The 23,966-nt window shown below is 42.0% G+C and overlaps 1 protein-coding gene across 1 annotated transcript; it reads right to left on the bottom strand.

The window, feature by feature from the left end:
• Positions 1–16,433: 16,433 nt before the first annotated feature.
• NPY2R (neuropeptide Y receptor Y2) lies at positions 16,434–21,409 on the bottom strand. Its single transcript, XM_065665232.1, has 2 exons — positions 21,334–21,409; positions 16,434–18,311 (listed from the first exon to the last, which is right to left on the bottom strand). Exon 2 carries the CDS (start codon positions 18,273–18,275, stop codon positions 17,118–17,120), a length of 1,158 nt encoding a protein of 385 aa, XP_065521304.1. The 5' UTR covers positions 18,276–18,311; positions 21,334–21,409; the 3' UTR covers positions 16,434–17,117.
• Positions 21,410–23,966: the final 2,557 nt, after the last annotated feature.

Genomic DNA, 23,966 nt, shown 5'->3' with positions numbered 1-23,966 from the left:
TGGAGCCATTCTTCTTTCATTGATTAGTTTCTCTGACTCCTAAGTGCATAGAGCAGAAGGGAAGGGAAGGAGAGTTCAATACATTGTTTTTGTGCCAAACCTAGGGCTGGATCAATCTTTGAACTCTTCACAAATCAGTTGAACCCTGCTCCTCTCAGTCTGACATCTCTGATCTGAGGGACCTCAGCAGCAATGAGTTCTTCCCTTTGCTTCATGACGAGGAGTGAGTGGGTTGTTAAAAAAATGCTTCATAAAGACAAGGGAAAGACATTGCTGCTACTCTAAGGCTGGGATGTAGAATCGTAGAATCACTGAGGTTGGAAAAGACCTTTAAGATCATTGAGTCCAACTGTAATATTCCTGACCTCTGTTTCATTTAATATGGACATGGCATCAGTTTGCTGCCTCCCAGCATCACTCTGCATACCCTGTCAAAACAAACAAAACAACCAAGGGTGGCCAGGCCAGCAGATACTTTTGTTTTCCTTCCTGTATGCTTAGATGCCACAGGATGTATCTGATCTATCCATGCTGGAAAGTGAATTGGGGTTTACATACCTTTCATCCACTGTGCAGTTCAGGGCTCTGCAACAAGCTAAATACAGATAAATAACGGAAAGAAATAATCTCTTGCGTGTGGCCAGCTGACTGACTGATGGTAGTGCATGTCTCCCCAGGCAGTCTGCTGACAACCTGACATACATCAGCCTCGTATTCTGTGTGAGTCCCCTTCATTAGAAAAAGGAATAGAACATTTGAAGGCTCCTTTTTGGGCTCACAGCTGGATTTGAGAACCAGACAAGAAGTTAACCTGGGGCTGACATGGCAGTCTTTGACGTGGTCTCACAGCAACAGAAGGAAGAAAAAGCAGTATTCCCACGGTGCCATATTTCTGTCTTCTCTTCAGATGCATGCTGTCAATACAGCCTAAGACAGGGATAAACCACCCACCTGACAGTCCACACTGGAACTAACTGCAGGCTGTTCTCATCTTTGCCTGTGCCTTCACTAGGAGATGTTCCTGGGACCAAAATAAAGAAGGGTGAATGTAGGAATAGACTACATAGAATAATAATTAGTAATACCGTGTTTGCATTCACTAGTAATTCACAGACAGCAGCAACAAAAATGCATTCTACTATTTGATGTAAATAATTACTAATAATATCAGTTACTAATGATATCATTTACGTTTTCTATCCTGATCAATAGGATACACTATTTGAGTTCTCTTTCTTACCATTATGGTAGAGGGGTTTTCTCTCTTAAAGCTAATTTGTTTCCCCCTGCTATTTTCTCTTTGTAAAACAAGTCAACTCTTTCCTGAAATCTGATAGCTCTGCTGTCCCACTCTAGAGCAGACAACCAGTTTTGTTTCTGTGCCAATTAGTGATTTTCTGATGGATGCTGTCAGACGTACAAGAGAGTGATAGATCAAATGAATTCTAATTTCTGAAGTGAGCTGGCATTTGAACCCAGCTGATTTAAAATGTTCTTTCTGTGTTTAGTCTGCTCAAGTAATTTGACTGCAAGCCTATTTCTCTCAGCACCGTCTTTAAAGCTTGGATGGCTGGGAACACGGAGCAGTGAGACCTAACTACTTGCTCATTATAGCAAACAGATGTAAGCAAATTGGCAGATCATGCGCATGTGATTCCCTATGTTAATTGCCTGTTCTGTTTTACAACAGCTTTTTAGGGCCATGGGGCTGCTCAGCTTACCCTTTCCTGGGGCACAGCTCCTCCTCGGCAGGCCATCTAAGGGCCACCACTTGGGGAAGGGTGGTAGAGAGTATGAGGTCTATCTATCTCCTGAGACAGTTCTCTGTTTGTTTCCATTATTTTCTCGCTTTCCATGACTCACAAGCTTCACAATGTTGTTTGAATCAGCCTAGCATAAATACGTTTTTAAAACACTCATTTGTCTTTCTTTCCACAGCCATTCTTTCCATTCTCTATTTCTTTCATTTCTCTCAATTTCTATCTTTGCTATTTCATCATGAATTTGCTTCCAGGCCTCTTTCCAAGGTATCCAAAGGTATCTGCATTGAAAAATGGCACTTCTTCTGTACAGTTTTCATTTTAAATAATGAAAGTCTAAGTTTGTTTTTCTGTGAAAATGCGTTGGTTTTTTTTAATGGAAAACAAGCACAGCCTATAGAAATTGTTTTAATCAAAACCTCAATGTTTTCACTGAAGAAGTAATGATGAAGCATATCTGACAAGTAAATATAGGCAGGAAGAGAATGCTTTTTCTTTTGACATTGGTTTACCATTTCTAGGTTCTTGCAGTTCCTTACACTTTAAATTTGCACAATATGAAATCATTGCCAATTATGTTAATCTTTTTAATACACATTCTTAATGTTGATAATAATGTAATCTTTGAGACATTCAATTGTTTTCACATTTTATCTTCCTTCAGGCTTGATAGGCAATGAATCCCTTTCCACACTTTCTTTATTTTTAGGCATTCCCTTATAAAGCATGTGGTCTTCATACAGTTTGACCTAGTTCTGTGTCTGTCTAATAGATGTGTTTCTACTGTAGCCAGCTGTCTTTATCCATTTGCTTTTCTTTCATCTGATTCTTGAAGGAAAGTGGAAAGTCTTCCCATGGCTTTTCAAAGCAAAACCAGACATTCTACTTTCTGATAGATGTATGTTTTTCCTACAGTTTAGGCTCTGTCAAAAAAAGGTTAGGAGGCTGCCATTACATATTACTGGGAAAATGAAAAACCATCTGCTTTTGAGAAATGGGAAAGCTTAGGAAAAGGTATCTCTCTTCCCCCACACAGCTCTCAAGCTCTGGCTTTCTCTTGATCAGAGTATGTGCAGGACTGGAAGGTTTCAGACCATTTTCCTAATCTGGTTCAATACACGCTATCAAATAGGATTGGAGGGCCTGGCGTACAAAGTGAAAGTGCTTTTAGTGTGCTTTTGAAAAAGCTTGGCTATGCTCTATTCTGTAATTGTGATGAATCTTAAAGTGTTAAGTCAGTCCTTAAAGAATTAGTAAATGGCAGAAGTGCTATGTATACCCAGAGTGATGGAGACTCCTGCTGAAATACGAGGGCAAAGGTTACTCATCTCTACTGTACGTTGTGCTCCTTGTTTGTATGTTTGTACAAAAAACCTCTCCCAGATTTCTCAAAACAGAGTCAGCTTTCGAAAAACTGATGACTGAAGCAGTGAAAGCATTATCTTTCTCGTTAAATGCTAGTTACTGATAACACTTGACTGACCTACAAAAGTCTTAAACAAGAAAAAGGTATTTCTAGAGTGCCTGGGGAAATTATGCACAGCTAAATTTTCTTCAGAAACTATGTTAATCATCTTATGCTTTCAAGTTTCGTATTGCCGTTCAAGTTAGGGCTGAGGTAGGCAGCTGTTACTTATGCTGCTGGTCTCATGCCATGCAGTAGGCTTATTGCCTGAATGAGAGCTTCAGGACAGAGGTCTTTTAATGACCTGGCTAGCTAACCTGTTTGGTGCATAGGAAGAGTGAATAAACCCCAAAGGCGATCCAGAAAACTGGAAGAGCCCATGCTGTAGTATAAAGCCCGAGTACTAAGGAGCAGGGGGTCTTAATCTGTATTGACTTCCTGCTGCATCTGCATACCAAACTCCCTGGTATACTCCATATGCCAATTTATATGGGACAGGAGGATGCAGGGCTTCTGTGCTCACCAGAAGCCAGGGCATTTGGCATCCTTACTCCTGCTATCTGTGTGCTCTCTCTGGACAGGAGTGTCTGCTGCTCTCCTTTCCAGAGCATAGACTTGGCACCAGGAAGGGGAATGCACAACTGTTTTCCATTCCTTATGACAGGACTTCCCTGATGCTTTCTGGGGAGGATGATAGCACCTGCAAGAGCTAGGCAAAAGGAACTTTTACCTCTCCACATCTGAAAACTGGTTTTTAAATACTTTATTTGTATTGCAAGAAGCCTTGAGTCAGCCCCTGCTGTGCATCTAAAAGCCACATTTAGAAGTCTTCTGAAAACTGTGGTAAGGGGTTGTGTGCCTTTGTTTACCCTAAATGCTGGAACAGTTACGTTTATGTAATGGCATGGTCCAAAATATTTTGACTGATATTTTGACTTGCAATGAGCAGCAACTTTAAAGACACGCCTTTAGCCTTGTCAAAAAAGGCCATAGTTCAGAATAACCAGACATCCATCGTTCAGAAGACCAGACATCCAAGTGAATAAACCTCATCCTGCTTCAACCACCTACTTCAAACCCTCCATCCAGCTCCCCGAGGTAGACTTCCCAGGTTTCGGTGGTTGTGAACACACACTAAGCCTGTACTTCTGCACATAGAAGTCCTACTGAAGGACACAGAGACATCTGGTTTATAAGAAATGGCATATAATCGATAGTACATAGCGTCAGGCTAACTGGCATGTGTTGTGCTGCCACTGCTCCCCCTGGTCCTGCTGGTGCAGAAGACAAAGTCTCTTTTCACCCATCTGCTGATGCCAGCCTGGCACCTTTCAAAGGCTCCATACTCACAGCAACAGTAATAACTTCAGGCAGCAGAGGAAAGATTTGGAAGCAGCAGTGTTTTCCAGTTAGAATCTCGTGCCTCAAATAACGAGACGCTTGATGCCTGCCTTTTGCTGATAGCTGGCCGACTGCTTGCTTTCATAAGAAATGATTTGCTGATGAAAAGCCAAGCAGCAAAATGCTGAATTTATTTATTACTATGTAATTTCATGTGAAAAGAGATAAAAACAGCCTGTATCCTTGGCTAATGACTAAATATTGATTTTCTAGCAGTTGTTCTGTCTTCACCCAAATCATCATTTATTGATGAAGGCAGTTCAGTCTCTGGTTTAAATAGGATTTGCTGAAGTTTATGTAACTTGTACATAATTTGTATGTTTACCTGTAAAACCTTTACGTATGTTGGAGTAGCTGCATCATTGCGTATGTGATATCCGAATAGATCTTTAAATAATAAGCAGTCAATAGGAATATGGTAAATACAACAGGGAGAGGAACTATGGAAATTTAGTTGAAAATATATACAAAGTCATTTTAAGGCTATATTATAGTAATATAATGATAATCTACAGACTATGTACAGTTTCTGGGTTCCACAAGAAAGGATAGACTGACTCATTTGCCATCAAACAATTTCTTTTTCTTATTTTCTAGAGCTGCTAGCATAAATATACAAGATATCAATCTACACCACCCTCTGTTCGGTGTGTATTAGGGTAGTAAATCAATACATGAAAGAGTGGGGCTAACAGAAGATAAACGCCAGCTGCTGAGCCATGCCAAATGTGGAAGGTGACCCGACTTGCTTGTGAAAGCAACCTAAAGCTCTGCAGAAGCCTGGGGGTCAGTGTAGAGAAGTGAGCTGTAGTCAGCTCTTGCATCTTACTCCTCTGGCCCCTAAGTGTGGGTAGAAATGACTTTATGCAAACCAGCCTCTCCCTGTTTTCTTAACATGCAGCTTTAGATAAGGAGTTGGTTGGTAGACATTTCTTTATCAATAGGCACAAGTTAATGGTATTTCAGGCCTTGTGGTGAAGCTCCTGGGCTTTGCTTGTTGAGGAAGGCAGCAAATAAAACTGACAATGATTCAGATGAAAAGAAAAAAGAGTATTTGTCCTTCATGCAACATGTATTTAAGCCTTGAAACCCTTGGTCAGAGAGTACAAATTGTTTGAATATGTTTAAAAAGCGAGACAGGTTTGCTTGGACAAGTTTGTGGAGTTTAAATCTAACAAATCTGTAGCATTCAAGCATTTATTTAATATAGATATATCACCTACATCCAGTAAGTGTAGTTCTCCAGAAAACATAAAGTACTGGGGGGAGTTGTCATTATATGCCTGCTTTGTCACGATTCTCCCCTTTTCACATCAATTATTCACCTCTTTTGGCTTTTGGAACTTAAATGGACCTTTGATCCAGCCTTGTCCAGCCATTCCCATGCTTTAAAAAAATGAACTCACACTCCATAGGTAATTTTTTCTGTGACCTATACACATGGTGCAACCTGATGTAGGCAAGACAACTGATGAACTAAGTTTGCCTTGCTTAACTTGAGTCTCACCTTATGCATATAAACAAGTTAAATTGAGTTCATGTTCAGTAGAGAGTTCATGTTTTTGAGTCAGCTACAAGGGAAACAATCAATTGGTGTATGGGGCACCAAGAAGTAAAGAATACTAAAGCAGAGCTTCATTTACCTCCATAAATTACTAAATAAATCTATATATTTTTACTTTCTTAGCTGTTCTGAGCTGAAACTGCAGATTTATGTCTTCCAGATTTCAAGAAGAGGCAGGATACACCATCAATGGACTTCTTGTAACGTCTAAAATTACTTCTTTCACTGCAAGGAAAAAACTATGAAAGAAAAGTAAGTGGTCTTATTAGCAGTTGCTGTTAAAAGTAAAATCCTAAAATGTTCATTATTAATGAAAACCATCACAAAATCTCTCCTAGCTGCTTTATAATGTGAAAATGCTGCTGGAAATAGATGTTCTTCATACGAAGAAGCAAGAGGTTATAGTTTTCCTTAGCCCTACTATTACTCGTCAGTCACTAGCTCAGTTAGCTCACTCATCAGCTGCCTTCTATCTCTTAGCGCTTTTTGGTAACAGAAGCTGGTTGCTTTCTATCCGCTAGCTTTTTTTTTGGTAACACAAGCTGGCAGCCATCATCAAAGTCAGCAGTAAGCACATCAGTTTGCGGTAGTTCAGATATAGACACCAACACCAAGAATCACACGCCCACTGGTACAGAGATTAGAAGTGCAGTTCAGTCTGTTTGTGCTGGGAAAAGCAGTCCTAATAATTTACCTCTTTAATCTGCTTTTCACCTCAGCAACTGTGAAATTGGATAGGCAGAACTTTAGTAGAAAAATGTGAATGCAGTTTCTAATCTGAAGTTATCAACACAAGAACAAAAAAAAAAAAAAAAAAAAGCATCAGTGTTCTGATTTCCCCTGTTTTACCTGTTTTTCTTTGATGAATCAGCATTTCATTTGCTTTAAACAGGAAGCCCTGCTGTGATAGAGTTGTAGTTCTGTTTGTACTGTTAACTGTTCCCTGCTGTTTAAATGTCAGTTGTTTTGGATTTGCAGAGACATAAGGCTGTAAAACAGTCTGTGAAGGACTGTCATTTGTAGATCTCAAGAGGAAAATACCTTTTGTAGCAAAATGGGTAGGTGGGAAGATGGTCAATGAAAGGTGAAAAGGGAAGCAGAGTACGTCAAGGACACTATAGTGCTGCCAGCACCACAGGCAAAGGCTTGTGTATTTTGTTCCCCAGGAACCTACCCTTGCAGCAGCAGAGCCCACACAATGAGTACTCATCTGCACCAGAAGGGACAAGCAACTCTCTATGTAACAGAGCAAAACAGGTAAGCTAAACACTTTGTTGAGCTAAAGTTCAGTTTCAAGTTACAGAACTGTCAAGGAGGCATGTGTGGTGCAGACTGCCTCACCCTGCCTTCTTGTCCCGTCAAGCACCCACACAGCTCTTTCTGCTGCTTTATTGGTCTGAATTACTGGGGTTTGTATAGTGATTTGAAGTGGCTGTTGAAGTTGTAGATTTGGGGGCTTAATACAGAAATCAACATTTAAGCATTATGCAGCTAAAGACTATAGTTTCCTTTACAGTACCAAGCTATACCTACACCAAGCTACCATAATACAACCCATACATATATAATCTTGGAGAGAGAAAATTTGTCATCATCAATAATATTTCCCAGAGAAGTAGAAAGCTAAGCAGTAAAAATGATGGATTAGGTGGTTTTTTTGGGTGTTTTTTTTTTTTTTTCTTAATGGAGTGTGAAAGCTATATTCTGCTATAGGAAAATCAGAGAAGCCAGAAATGAGCTGTATTGTACATACACTACACATGCATATGAGATTATGAAGTGTTCTAAGTCTTCTAAGTGTTTTGGTAGTGAATAGCTAAATAGTAAACATGAAGCAAGGTTAGAGGAAGTTACTCCCTGATTTTATAGCCCAAGCTAGAAGAAAAGATGATGAGAGACACTAAGTAGTAGTTTATCAAGAATAAGCTGATGTACAATTTGGATTTCAAGCTAATTTAGGAGTCAGAAGGGCATGTTTAGTTATCAGCATTCATAGCATATGCGCAAGTACTAGAAGAGAAGAGGTGATGAATGGGATTGATAAACCTGCAAGCATTCTTTCAAGGTGTATTTCAAGCTTAGGCTTTTGGATAGCAATTATGGAAGGCATTATTTTTCATTTCAATTTATGTCCTGATAATCAATTATAAATAGAGTTGGACAGCAGCCCGTTTGCTTCACCATAAGAAGAAAGCAAGTAAATAAAAATTAAGATCCTGAATGTAATGATTTCTCTCCCCTTTTTCTATGTTCAGTTTCAGGTAACTGAGCTAACCATGGATTTCTCAACTTTGAAGGAAGCCAACCTGCTGTACACAGTGAGACTGACTTTGTTATAGCCTAACCCGGTCTTCTTTTCTAGTTCTGCTTGTCCTTGCAATTATTCCCCTGGCTTAAGATAAGTCATGGAGGAACTCAACAGTGCAGACCATAAACTGTGTATCCCTATCGCTAAAGTTTCACCAGTCTCCTACAGAAACAGGAATTAACATTACACGGCTGGGGTTTCTTGACTCCTGTGTATCATCCTGACTAGTATAAGTTCCATGGCAATTTGTGTCGCTGTCTCCCTCTACTGCAAGTAACTATGCAAGTAACCATTATCTCTAACCTTACACAGTACATAGGCTTGAAGCCCTTTGAGGTAGAAACCTCACTCAGTTTTACATGGATACAGATGTAGATCATACACATATACAAGCACCTATATGCAGAGTTCATACCTGTTACAACGGGCCTGCAAAACAGCTAAGCAATAACAATATTGTTGGCTGGACACAGAGACAACAGAAGAGAAATATTTGGGGGTTTCATATTTTTGTTTTTGGAGAGCTACAGCATCTTAGTATCAGCTATACTATTTGCTCACAGCAACCACACCAATACTACTAAGTTCGGCTGGGGTTTGAGTACAGTGCCCTGAAAAATCCTTCTTGTCTACACATTGGCTTACACTTTGTAGAAGGATGGAGAATCTCCTGCTCCGTGCAAGGTAATTCAGACACAGAGGCTATAGCTCAATAAAACTGGGCAGTGCACTGTTCTTCTGGCCCTGTGGTCAGATAATGTATGCAAGCAGTACCTCTCCTACTGTTTTGCAGTATTTAGCCTTAGGTCTCCTGTGCACCTTATGTGGTGTCACTCTACCCCTCAGACATGTCTTCAGAGACTTTGGAGTCAAGGGAGAGCCACACTGCAGCCCATCAGGGAAGGGTTTTCATAGTGTGAAGTAGTGGGGGTGTGATGTACTTCCTGAGAGGTGGCACTGAGGGCATGTTTAAGGCCCTGTCGTGGTCCCTGGCAGGAAAGTGCTGGAGGACAGAGAGAACAGTATTAGTCTTGGCCAGTCTGTTGTGTGTGTGCATAAGTTCTGCCTGTAAGAGTGCTAGTTGGCAGTCCAAAACGGTGACAAGGAGCATGCTAATTCACTGGACTATCAGCAAAGCACTGTTCAGATTCACTTCTATTCTTGTGTTATTTAGCAAAATAATTGTAATCGAAGGAACTCCCAGCCTATTTCTACAGATAGTATGGAAGCCTTCAGTTTCAGCCATCTGGCATAGCAAGCTGCACCCACACACAGGCAATGCCACCAGCAGTGAGCAGGAACCACATGACACCCAGCAATCCTTTTATTTGTCTGTGCTCTGGTTTTCCTATCTCTGGTACAGGGATAGTAATGTTCTTTCTGTTTTGCTTAGGGTCTTAGTATCTATCTCTGAGGGAAAAAATTGGGAAGCACTGGGGTTAAATACAGACCACACAGAATCAATATTGTTGAAGTGATATTTTAAAGAGTCTGCATTGTTTCCCACAGTGTTATTTCAATAATTAAATTGGAAGTTTGAACAGACACATTTACCTCCACAAAGAGTACATTTACTAAGGATGGTAAGCATTTCCTATAGGGAAAGACTACTGGATTTAATCAATTGATCAAATTAGAATAATAGAATCATAGAATAGTTAGGGTTGGAAAGGACCTCAAGATCATCAAGGCAGGGACGCCTCACACTACACCATGTCACCCAAGGCTTCATCCAGCCTGACCTTGAACATTGCCAGGGATGGAGCACTCACAAACTCCCTGGGCAACCCATTCCAGTGCCTCACCACCCTAACAGGAAAGAATTTCTTCCTTATATCCAATCTAAACTTCCCCTGTTTAAGTTTTAACCCGTTACCCCTTGTCCTGTCACTACAGTCCCTGACAAAGAGTCCCTCCCCAGCATCCCTATAGGCCCCCTTCAGGTACTGGAAGGTTGTTATGAGGTCCCCACGCAGCCTTCTCTTCTCCAGGCTGAACAGCCCCAACTTCCTCAGCCTGTCTTCATACGGGAGGTGCTCCAGTCCCCTGATCATCCTCGTGGCCCTCCTCTGGACTTGTTCCAACAGTTCCATGTCCAAAATTATTTGCTTTTTGCTGGGTGTCTCTGAAAAACCAAGTCCTAAGTACATGGATACCAATTTCATTTCTTAATTAAAGAGTCTACAGTTTTCAGCTTTCATTATAAAGCATCTTTACAATCTTAGGTTAGACATCTTACTATTTGTCCATTTGTTTGCCTCTTGTAAGTAATTATGTAGTTTTCTCTAAGGGTGCTATTCATAAAACATTATTTTTAAAGCCTCATTTTACAGTCTAGTTTCAAAATAATCAACCAGTGGTTATATTGTTTTAAACCTCAAGAATGCATGCAAACACCAGAAACTCCTTCATGGCTCTGCTCAAGCGAAGGTAGATGTTCATGCTCAGAAAATGCTCCTCTCTTTTTTCTTCGTCCTTCGTAGTTTGAAATTCGTCAAATTCAAGGAAATAATTAGCTCCTCTGTTTGAGATAGAGATGATTAGGCTGAAAAGTGTAAAATTTGTTATTTTATGTAACTTTTTTGTATCGCGAGATTTTTATGAAAAAGTGAGGAAGATGTCCCAGTGACTGTGAGAACAGATGAAATCATCTGTTCCTGACAAGGAGGTCCTACCCCATGACAGAAACTGGGCCATTAAATACCACATTCTAAATCGAGGCAGATATTTTGAGGAAGAGTCTGTCCTGCTCCCCTCACTCCCCCACCAACCAGAAGCGCCTAAAGCATCATCTGCTTCATGCTGCAGTTACAGAGGAGGGGCTGTGCTGCACAGGCTCACATCCCACCACTCCATCCAGCTCTGTCTTAAACTATTTATATTTTGGCATAATCACCTGTCAGCCAGTGTTTTTGTCAGTACAAGAACATTATCACTTCTTATGCGTAAAATATTCTTCCCAGCAGTTGTCCCTGCCAGTTCAGTTCTGGTATGAGTAGTATGGCTGATGGAGACACAGCAAAGAAATTCACTTCTTCCCATATTATTATGAAGTGGCTATTGTTTTTTGGTGCCCTGGGCTACATCAGTTCTAGAGGCAGTAGCAGCCTTAATCTAGCTCTAAGGAACACAGGATCAGCCAGCCTGAGAGAAACTGCTGTGGCTTCATTGCTGTCAGCCCAGACTAAGTATGTGACCTGCAGCTATCACAGCTCTTCTTGTGCCAGTATGCAGTTTCCATGTCCTCAGCACAGGGGTGACACATACTGTCAGCTGTCTGGGCTATGATCAGCTTGAAAGGCAGCATACATGTGGCACTTGCACAATTACACTCTGTGGAGTCATCAGCATCAGGGTTTAACTGGGACCACCAAATGCAATGTGTGCTGTCCTCACAGCAGCATAAACAGAGATACGAAGCCCTGAAAAACTGATCCGCATTTCCCCAGCCCAGCTTATGGAAGCAATCCTCACAATCTGCTGGGAAGGATGTCTGCACCCCAGCTCCTGTCTTCAGTTTGGCTCAGACGAGTGATAACTGTGGCCATGCTCCACTAGGACAGGCTTGTCCAGAGCCAGATTGAAACAGGAGCAAGGCCTGCTGTTCCACCAGCTTGGTTACCTTAAGTAAATTTAAAAGTCTCAGTGCTTCCAACAAACATTAAAATCCAATTGGATACCAACAGCTCTAATTTTGGAGGATGACAGTAAATAGGAGAATTGCCCTTGACTTCTGTTTTTCTGCGCAACCTTGAAGGGATAGAAATAGTTTGGCCTCGTGGATGTGTAAGCGTAATCTCTGCTGTTGAAAATATCCTGTGTAGCAGGGTTAGTAGCTTATGAGAGTTGTGAAGTAGTACACAAATAAAAGTCTGTTTCACATAAGGTCTAGTTGTGCAAATTCAACTGCAGGTCCAAGAGGCAAATCGCAGCCTGTTTCGCTTACACAGTACCAGCAAAACAAGATGTATAAAGATTTTTTCAATTTAAATTGTGCCTCCATCATCAGATATGTAACTTCACAGTTTTTAAGTTTTATAGCTTGAAGCTCTCTTCCTTCCAGAGGAGCTCAGTAAAGTCTGAGAGGGGAAAGATTTTAACACAAGTGCCGATTTTTTCTTGTATCGTATCTGAAATGAGCTTATGAGGAGTACATATGCGTTATTCATTCCATGTACTGGCTAGAATTAATAACACATCCATTGCTTCTGGTAGATTATCTGTACAGAGCTGTTTACCTATATTGCTTCTAGGTGGTATAATGTACAGACACAGGTTTACTTGCTTGAGAACATGATGTGAATTTTAAGGCTGAAATGATCATGGAAATTTATCCTCTAAGTTCCTCAGTTTCCCCAGGCAACACAGTCCTTTGTGCATAAAATTGATCCATGTCTTCATCTGCCCTGGCTTCATTTTAACACGTTTCTCTCACCGCACAGACTAAGGGAAGAAGGGAAGTCTATAAATCAATTACATCCTCACTAGCCCTGTTCTTGTTCTCTATTTCTTGCTTCTTGAAGTAGCCACTCATCCTCTGACTTCCTTACTTCTCCAGTTTTAGCAGTTTCAGATTTCCTCACTCCCGTTGTATTTTAATTTAAAATAACACTTGATTTAATATTTTTAAAGAAAGAAGATGAGTTGAAAATCACTATTGACTGCACAAACAAGCATTTATACTGCAGTATTTTAAACATTGCTCCTCAGCAACACTAACCTGTGTACATTTACATGCATCTCCTGGCTTCTTATAGCAAAAACACCTGTTATTTGGCACTAAGTAGCTCCCTTATTGTGGAATGGCATTTATAATGACGGTATCAGGTAAATAACTCCGGGATCCAAAGACAAAATTCATCCTTTAAAGTCATTATCTGGATTAAAATAAGAAAAATCCCTGAGCGAGTTTAGAAACTATGAAGCAAGGAAACAGATTATACTAATCTGTGAATTCAGTGGTTATTTTGTGGTCTGACAGACAAAATACAGATAATATCTTCCATTCAGTTATTACTGTTGGTGTTAGATAACTTATTAATATTTTAGCAATATATGTGTGTCCATTACACATTTTATACAAGACACGATCATACCAACAGGCAAGTATTTCCAACAGACTTAACTCTACCAAACAGCCTTTGCACAGCTCTCCCATAAACTGTTAGGGTGGTGAGGCACTGGAATGGGTTGCCCATGGAAGCTGTGAATGCTCCATTCCTGGCAGTGTTCAAGGCCAGGTTGGACAGAGCCTTGGGTGACATGGTTTGGTGTGAGCTGTCCCTGCCCATGGCAGAGGGGCTGGAACTTGATGATCTTAAGGTCCTTTCCAACCCTAACTATTATGATTCTATGATTCTATATATATATAAATAGGAATGCATACGAAACCCATTTGTTACCCTTGCTTAGTCCCTCTATTTTAATTGCTTATGCCCTCAGATGTATTTTTTTCTCAGATTCACAATGATACTCCTTATGCTCAGTCTTAGGCTGCAGCCCTATGTGGAGATCTATGTGGCAGATAGCTCTCCCTTTTATAATCCAGCATCAAATGAGAGCCCAATGTATGACCCACACAGAGATTAACATGGTGCTACTCCCTTTGCTCTCCTCCTGCCTGTACTACAGTATCTTTACAGCAGAAGTACTCATAAAGAAAGTGGCAGGGGGCCTAATTTAAATTCTGTCTTTATCTATTTTGACATCCTTGGCCCAGAACCCGAGCACCATGCAAAGGTCATAATGATCTGCCTGTGAAATCATTATATTCAATGTTTAATTATTTTATATACAATAGAACAGCTCTAAGAAGACATATGTTGCTACCTCAGAGGAGACTGCAGTGTGCTGGCTAGGTCACTCTCCTGAGAACAGAGGCATTTTGATCCAAATTCTTGCCCTGAAACAGCAATGACATTTCATTTTGGGTGCCCCGCTGCCTACTTGCAAATTCTTCAATGAGTGTTGCTGCTGGTGTTCTTTGGCTTTGTATAAAACTTTTACCTACTCAACAGGAAAATAATACAATGCTTTTAAAAAAGACTAATTAAAGCACTAACAGGTGAATGGAGAGACCTGGATTCCAGTTCCTGTTCCAGGCCAAGCAGAGGCTCCCCTGCAGACTCCTCGCTCCAGTGGTTGGAGCCTGCTTACAGGTTCACTTTCCTTAGGGAGAAACAGGGACAAACCCTGTTTCCAGGTCCTCCTGACAGCTGGGATCTGGGGCAATTCTGATAGATATTGCTACCTTACTCCTTTTGATAAGAAAATGCTTAATTTTCCTACAACTTGAAGGGGTACTAAACTGCACAGCTGTGTTTGGGCAGGAGCCAAGTCCCAAGGAGCGACTAAGCTATGTGACAGGCTGTGCATGCTGGCTCTTCCACATTCCATCTTCAAGCAGCCATGGGAAAATCCACATCCTGCAGTGGGACACTGTGCAGAGGTCTGTGACCCTGAAGCGGGCACTGACCCAGGCACCACCTCCACATGGCAGACTGGAAAGCAATGCAATAAATTAGCGCACCAACCTTGGCTCAGTGTGATGGCTGCAAAGAAAGCTCAGGAAGAAGTAAAATAAAGATACCATGAAATAGACTGAAAGATGATTTTTAATTAATCACTTCTATGCAGGATGATGTAAAGCAGACTTAAAATTATTGAGTATCAGCCCAGAAATTGTAGCTTTAGCACACACGGTCATGGTTACTTCAAAACTGTCTATATACCACACTTTAACAGGCTTAAAAGTGTTGAAACAGAACTTTTAAACCATTTGCTTTTTAAATAAAGGAAGTTATTTGTGGAAACAATACTTTTGATGAAGGATTCAGAGTCAACTGTAACTGATACATATGATTGATGTCCATAATAATTGCACACTTCTATAATCCTTCCTCACTCATAAGAGTTTTGAGCTTACATTTTGGATATTATTAGTACAGAGATAAAAATAACCTGTGGACAATATATTCTCAACATGGTTGAGAATTAATCTATTTTTGTAAAACTGTTTAAGAATGATGGATACTTTTTCCTGCCTGAGTAAACACTCGCTAATTCTCTAGACCTCCCTTTCTGTTCATGAAAACCAAAGTCCAAATGATTTCATGGATATTTAGTGGATGGCGCCAAGTACTGCATATACAAAGATAAATTCTTCCACTTGATAAAGATCTGATACCGTCCAATTCATTGCTAACACTTCAGTAATGGAGTTTTTTGGGGTTTTAATTTGTAAGAGAGAACACAACGAATTCAGGAACAACAAACTGAGGAAAAAAAAATGAGGCAGCCAAAATGTAACTGGAAAGAAACACTAAGTGAAAGTATCACGCTTATTTTTATTATAGATAAGCCCCAGGGCAGCTTGGGATAAACATGGGTTGAAATTAATGAGTTCAAGGAGGCTAAGCAAAGACACGGAAGAGTTGAACATTGCTGTGTACAACACAGTAAACAGTAAAATTTTATACCTGAGCAAAAAAGGAACTTTATTAACTACAGCATGCAGAATAACTGATAAGTTATCACATAAACCTAGCATACTTTTATTAGATTACAGTCATTCAGATTTTCTTAATTATACAAAGGCTAAAGATGGAAAAAGCCCCAAGACGAGTGTATGACATAAAATCACAATACTGAAAAGCACTTTACCATCAAGCAGCCTTTCCAGAGGATCAAAATTATCTGCTATTTTATTATGCAGGGAGAAAGCAGCAACAATTCAAAGCCTGTGGAGTTAATAATACCTTAGACATTTAAGCAGGTCTTGAAAATGAAAATATTGGCAGTTTATGAAGTGCTCACAGAAGACCTGAGACTACATCCCCTGCCCTCAAATGCCACTTTAAAGCATTCCATTTGAGCTGTGTCTAGCACAGAATGAAAGGTAGGGATCTGCAGGGAATCACTGATCAGGTCACAGACTTGTGATTTTCTCAGCAGCATAGCCACAGCCAATTCTTAAGGAATGACTTTTTACCCCCATTAGATTGGCCAAAATCCACATTTCATTTTAGGTAGGAACTTGACCTTTCTTCACATTGAATCTGTTGTTTGGGTGTTTGTTTAATTTTGTGGGGTTTTTTTCCTCTTTTCTCTTTTTTTCAGTAATCTATTCAAATGCTCTGGTTTGAATTACTTCAGTACAAGTCAAAACACAGTGACATTTCTCTTCACAATTCCCTGCCTTTGCAAAAAATGCCTGTGGACGGGAAGGGGTCTGAAAAGTCTGAGCTTTAGCCAGCACGGACCAATGCCCCCAGACAGGCTTCATTCTCTTGGCAGGCTTCTCCATATCCAATATAAAAATTACCTGCTTCCACAATCAGTATTCCTGTGTTACAAATCAGCCATTTGCCTTCTTAGAGACAAACCAGCAAACCTTGCCTTTGTCATTCAGACTAGCTAAAAGGATTGGGAGGGATGGGAGTCTCTCTAAGACTGTTAGAGACAACCACAACGCAAAGTCTCTCCCTTTTATTTCCTTGCAGTTGTATAGTTCCATACTCTTCATGCTGATTGACACCCCTCATATCATATCACCCGTCTTGACTTTCCTGCTACTTTTTCACCATTTATGAATAAAAGTATGCATTAAAAATGCATGTGTCAAAATGGATTCATTCCTTTGTCCACAACATATTAATTTCTTCTTTAAAGTCAGACACCTTAGACATTGGTAGGTTGTGTGAAAGAGTCTCCAGGGAATTGAATCCTCTTTGCTTCTAGTTTCTTCCTGGCTTTGAAAGCTGCCGATACTTCTGGGTGGATGGAGTCCAGCCGCTGCTCGCACTGGAAGGCCGTGAGGAAGGCCGTCCTGTAGTTGCTATTCATCCAGCCATAGAGAAGGGGATTAGCAAACGTCGAGCACATGGCAATCACGTGAAACACTGTGTAGATCAGTTTGTACTCTTTCAGATCTAACACCTGACTGTCAATGTCACTGACTAGCTGGAAGGTGTGGAACGGCAGCCAGCAGACAGCAAACACCACAACCACACACACCAGCATCTTGGTGGTTTTCTGCCGTCGCTGGTGGTAGTGGTCGTTTGCTGCCCCAGGACTCACATGGTTCCTCAGCTTGGTCCAAATACGGGTGTAGGCATAGGAGATGACTGCCAGCGGCAGCACGTACTGGATCAGGAGCATGGAGACGCTGTAGATGGTGCCATAGTTGAGCTGCCCCTCTCCTGGCCACTTCTCAGAGCAGACCACAATCTTGAAGTCAGGAATGATCTCAATCAACGAGTACTCACGGAAGATGGCCAGGGGACTTGCCAACAGGGCACTGACTGCCCAGGCAACTCCTATAATCAGGAAGCTGATTCGCTTAGAGATTTTGCTTTCCAAGTGGTAGACAATGCAGCGGTGCCGATCCAAAGCTATCACAGTCAAAGTAACAGTAGACACATGCACAGCAAGAGCCTGAGCATAAGGCACCAGGTGGCACAAGACTGGGCCCAGTTTCCATTCACCCAGCAGCGTGTAAACCAAAGTAAACGGCAGGCATAATGTATTCACCAGCAGGTCAGCCACAGCCAGATTTGCAATGAAGAAGTTAGTCACTGTGCGCATGCTTTTGAACTTAATGATCACATGGATCACGAGGGAGTTTCCAATTACCCCCAGCAGGATGATGGAGCAGTAAGCAAAGATGAGGATTATCTGCACTTCAACTAGTGTTGTGCTGTCCTTCAGTTCTGGTTTAGGGTCCAGAGCCAATTCATTGAGCGGTGTGGTGTATCTTGGCAAGTACAGCTTGGTGAACAGCTCCATTTTCATTTCATCGGTCTGGTTTTCTTCACCTATGGCTTCCAGGGGTCCCATTCTTGCAGCAGCCTGGTCTAAGCAACAGACCTGTCCCTGACAACAAAAACAGTACAAGAACATGTGGGGAAATCAGTCTGTGGTGGCTAAGACAAGAAGTAACAAGGTAAAGCTCCAGCTCTTTCCCCCTTTAACCCACGTTCTACAGTGCAGGATTAAGAGAAGATCTGTCTTAACATATTTGAATTCTGTTGCCCTTACATTTGAAGCCTGATCTTGTAATATTTTTCAGGCATAACTCCTGCTGGAAATTGGGACAGATTTCAAAAGCATTTCAAAGACAAAGTTTGCCTAAGTAAATGCAGAAGGATTAAGATCCTGTTGGGCAGCATATCCTTTTTTACAATCCACTGCCTAAACTACTGCTGATTTAGCACAAAACTTCCATTAATACCTGTGGGAATTCTACATGGAATGGCACCATCCAGTTATTAGTATAATAATCTTCCAGCTTTTCTTTAATGGAAAGTATTTTCTTTAAATAGTTACTAAATTCTTACAGGTTTGTGCCCCTCCTTAATACCAGAGAACTAATTATTGAGATCTTTTTTTAAGAGACTCTTTCAGAAAATTTTGTGCCACAAGGCAAGCAAAAATACCACCTTAAAAGAAGTGAAATAATAGCATCTCTCTGAAATGATTGTGTAACATATTCACGCTGAAATTAACTCGAGAAACAATTAAAACTCGGTTATACATAATATTTCCTATCTGTGTAATATTTAAGAAAACACAGCTCCTTGGAGGCTGCCAATCAAGGCTTCATTTCTGACTGCAGTCATAAAGAAGAGCAAATCATTCCCCTGCTGATGTCAGTAATAATTTCACCACTGGCATCACAATCACATTTTGTTGCCTTCCCTACACAGGCTGAACCAACTTCTTTGCTGCCCCAAGACTTCAGCAGGCATGAATGGACATATGGATGTTTTACAGTTCATTGCTGACTTAGACTCCTTGGCTTGACCTGAGAAAGGACCAAGAATTTGCCAGTGCCCAGTGGGCTCGCCAAGAAAACACCACTGTTTGCCACTGAGGGGAAAGCCAAGCTCAAGTTACTAACTCTGCTTCCCCATTCATATATTCTCTAATGAAAGAAAGAGTAGAAAAGAAATGTTACTCTCTTGCAATGAGGTGTTGCACAGAGCTTAATCCATCGCAAATTCAGGTCTGCCTAAAGAGACAATCTAGCTATTAATACCTTTGGTTTCACATAGCCTTTTTTTTTTTTTCTTTTATTAATCAGATCCACTTAATTGTCGATTTTTATTCCTACCTCTGTCCCCATTAATTATCAATGAGTGACATCCTTAGGTGTGATTTCCTAACTGTGGAATGAAGGCTGTCTACCAGCAGGTAACTGAGCCCTTTGTGTTTGCTTCCACCTCAGACAATATCCCAAATTATTTCTCAGTGGAAGCTCTTTTTGCAAAAGCAACAGATTGACTGCATGAACTGAAAGGTTTTTTGCTTTTCTCAGCTAAACTGGTCAGAATTATGCTACACTGTTTAGTCTACATTTACTGTACAATTAATAGTGTAAGCCTGAGATGCAAAACACTGCAAGATACATAGCTGAGATGTACCAGCTGCTCAGACAAGCTTACCTTGCAGATTTTAGGAATATAATCAGCTATTAACTAAAATCCTAAACATGGGTGGCAGGGAGGAATTCCTCATCAATATACCGTTAGTCCACCAGGTTAAAAATGTACAAGAGCCACCACAATTTGCACAGCCAAGGCTACACAGAAGTTCAGAACTCTGCTGAGCTTTTTCCTTCCACCTGGACCTACACCCAAGAATTCTGCTTGCACATATTACTAGAATAGAGATCTGGTGGGGTCCCAGGACTGGCAGGCACTCCAAAATCTCATAGTATTTTCAGTGCAAAATTAGAGCAGGTCATATTTACACACTGTAGTAGAAGGGTGAGAGGGAATGCAAATTTCATGGGTTTTTTCCTTCTTTGACATAAACGCAGACAGCAGGATATAGCTCAGTCACAGAACGTAGCAGCCCTTCATTCCCCAAAACATTTTCACCTGTTCCTTTAGTCCCTCTGTATTGATTCCTCCTTCCAACCCCTTCTTTTAAGCAAAGTCTCCTTTTGTTCTGCCACTTTCATTTTATTTGTTACTGCCCTGTTTGGGCTGATGAAAGGTTTTGGTCTTGTCAATAAGACAAAAGTGAGGAAGGGAGGAGGGATGAACAGGGTTTCAAGCTGGCGTGTCAGTAAGTGATTAAATAAATTGGACAAGTTTGACATTGTCGGAGGGCCAGTTAAGTAGGGAAAGAATCAGAGAGGCTTTCAGAGCATGGAGGGAAAACTGAGGTGGCATTTTATACCTCTAGGATGTTTGACAGGACCGTTTATGCTTTTTTAAGGATAAACTCTCCAGCTGATAGCATTTATTTGCACACCTTGCCTACTGCACAACACTGTTTGGGGTTTTTTTTCCTAATTTTATTTTCCCCCAACAGTAAGGTCCTCAGGGGCAGGCATCAAATTCCATCTAACTTTCGGCAGAGGAAGGCCCCTGGAGGATTTACATCGGTTCTGAAAGCAAGTAAGCAAAAAGGGCGAAATACGTGATTAAATTAGCAAGCAGCATTGCCATCAGGACCGCAGTGCTGAGGATGGGATTGGGGTTGCCCCAGGCGAAGCTGGCGGCAGGCGTGCCTCCCGGGTGCCGCCGCTGCCCTCCCGCAGCCCGGGGGAAGTCACCACACCACCACCACCACCACCACCGTCACCACCACCACCAACCACCACCACCACCACCACCACCTCCTCACCGCCCGCCGGGAGCTGCGGGGACCCCTCCGAGCCCCGCGCTCGCGGCCATCCCGGTGCCCCGCTTCCTATACCCATCTCCCTCCCTCCCCGGGGAGGCGAGCGAGCGTGGCTACCGCCGGCATTCCCCCAGGAGCCGGTCCCCCAGGGCAGGGCAGGGAGCGGACCCCAGTCTCCCCGCCGTGGGGCGGCTGCTCCCGCCCCCCAGTACACGGCTCGGCATGGGTCCCTCCGCATCCCCATGGCTCCTCGCACACTCACCGGGGCGGCTCTCCCTGCCGATGGGGCAGCGGCACGGCCCGTCGAAAGTTCGGAAGCGGCGGCGGCCCGGGTCGGGGTGGCCCGATCCTGCCGCCCGGGGAAGGGCTCGGGCTCGGGCTCGGGCTCGGGCTCGGCGGCCGGGCCGGCTCCGCAGCCGTGTGTGCGGGTTGGGCGGGCGGGACGGGGCTCCGCCCGCTGGGCTCCGGGAGCGTGGAAGGGGGCTCCGGGGCGCGCTGCGGTGATGCGCAGGCTGCCGCTCACTCAGGAGGCAGCAGCTGTAGAGCTGAGGATGCTCCTCGCTGGTAGCGAAATAGACCCCTCTTATGACTAAATAAAAGAGCCAGGAGTTGTAATTCTGCTAGCCCTGCTTGTTTCATTTCCCGAGTCAGTTTAAACTGTAGGATTTAGTTTTTGGTCTACCAGCAGGCATAAATGCGTGACACGAATTTTAGTAATTAGAGCACATGGATAATACAACCGCAACAGCCTGCAGTTCTTCCTTTCCTTCTCTTACAAGTAGTCAACAGTGGCATTTCACACGTCTTGGAGGTGTTGCTGTTATATGCTACTCCGCGCACTCTTTCTAGCTTAACATGTATTTTTGCTCCTACTAATGTCTTGGAGAGCGTAGTGAAACACTCCAGATCTTTACAATCTGTCCCCCTCAGGACCTCACAGCTAAGGAAAGGCTGTTCCTTATTTTTGCTTCCAAACTCCCAGAGGAAGTCAAGAAAAAGTACAAGTTCTTAGAAGGTGTTAAGACAGTGAGGGTTGGCTTCCCATGCAAGTGAGAAGCTGTTATTTCCTCTCACAAAGTGATTCTGTGTCCAGGCACAACTGAAATGCTTAATGGAAATGCATTTCCAATAAACAACAGCATGTTTTATTGCTCATAAAAGTGGAATTTGAGGACCTCACAGACTTTACCTTGAACAAAAACCCATGGAAACACTAACATCAAGGGCAGGAATTAAGTAGCAAACGGGCTGTTCAACATGAAACGTGCTGTTGGCTGATGACCTCCAAAGCAACTGTGATACTTTTCTTTGTGTTCACTGAAGTTTCCATCCCATAAACCGTAACAAACCATGAGTAATGGACTCACAGAACCATACATGTTGGATGGAACTTCCAGAGGTCTTCTCATCCAGCCTTAAGATCAAAGCAGGTCTAGATGCAGCAGGTTGCCCTACACTATGTCTCCAGGGGAGTCTGAGTATCTCCGAGTGAGAGATGCTGCCCTCACTAGACAGCCCATCCCAGGATTGTACCAAGTCAGACTTTCTCATGTTCCAGCTTGTACCAAATGCCTCTTGTCCTCAGCCTGTGGTCTTCCTGGTAATTGTGGGCAGGTGCTGAATTTCTCTTTAGCCTTGGCTTCTTTAAGCCTGAACAAACTCAGTTCCCTCAGCCCCACTTGAATGTTATGTGGTCCAGCCTTGATTATCTTGGTTGCCCTTTGTTGGATTTGTTCCAGTCTGTCAATATCTTTCTAGCACTGGATCCCCAGTATTTCAGATGTGGTCTCACAATTGGTAAATAGAGGGGAATAGTCAGTTCTGAACCTGCTAGCTACGCTCTTGCTGTGTCTTGATACAGGCTGTATATTAGACTGTATAAATTGGCTTGCACTTAAATGAACTTTAAATCCCAGCTTCCTGTTTAAGGCAAGCCTATAAATGAGATTTAGCTGTGAATATGCATATGATGTATACGTATATGTGTGTATCATGTATATGATGACACAGATAGTCTAGCTTAACATCTTAAAAAAAAAACAACAAACCTTGTTGAACTATGTTGTCTCTGCTGGAAATCACACTTATGGAGGTATGGCAGGCTGTAAGAAATGTGGTATATATAGCTTTCTTCTGGCAGTATCTGTTTAAGTCTCTTTACGGTTAGAAAATTGTCTGGCCAAATTCTGTGTAATGTAGTTTTTTTCAGAGGTCAAAATAAACATTTCTGCCTGCTCCTCAGAAGTTTACCAATTCTCAGGAGCAAAAGAAAGGTCTTCAGGTAGTACCCAGGCTCAAAGGAGTAATGACTTCTGTTTCAGTCAGAGAACTAAGAAAGAGTTGTCCGTCTTCATCCATAAACTGTCCAACATCAGATTTGCTGGACTGGCAAATAAGGCTCAACAAGTATCAGCAAGGCAGGAGAGGCAGCAGCTCTCATACCTTCTCCTCCATTAAAGTTCTCCATGTTTCATTTGCTGGAATGAATTTAAAAGAAACCACTACCCTCTGAGCACTGATCTTCCAAAGCAGCGCTGTGCTGCACGCCACCCATTTGACCCAAACTCTGCCAGTCCTTAACCATGCAGATTTTCCTGGAGTGAGTCAGGTTTTAGGGAATGGAGTATTCTACATAACATGGGCAGTCCTTTAAAATAAAATGGAAAGAAAAAGAGTAATACATGAAAAGTTGACTTTGAGAGAGAATATCTATCTCGAATCTTTTATGTGGTGCCAACGCAGAGATCATATAGTATAAAATTGTAGAGGACAAAGATTTTTCTTGCTTAAAATGCAAGAAAAAAAAGTTTTTAAGTAGTTAAAGAGTGAAGTTTCTGTGAACATTTTTGAATACATTTATAGACTGTCATTTTTTTTCTCTCCCTTTTGGTTTAG

This window comes from Lathamus discolor, chromosome 1 (genome assembly GCF_037157495.1).
Source record: "Lathamus discolor isolate bLatDis1 chromosome 1, bLatDis1.hap1, whole genome shotgun sequence".
NCBI lineage: Eukaryota > Metazoa > Chordata > Aves > Psittaciformes > Psittacidae > Lathamus > Lathamus discolor.
This window is presented reverse-complemented; position numbering and strand designations above follow the sequence as displayed.

What these genes read in the sequence shown, in the direction of transcription:
- NPY2R (XM_065665232.1), bottom strand. Translation starts at nt 18,275, where the DNA reads ATGGGACCCCTGGAAGCCATAGGTGAAGAAAACCAGACCGATGAAATG.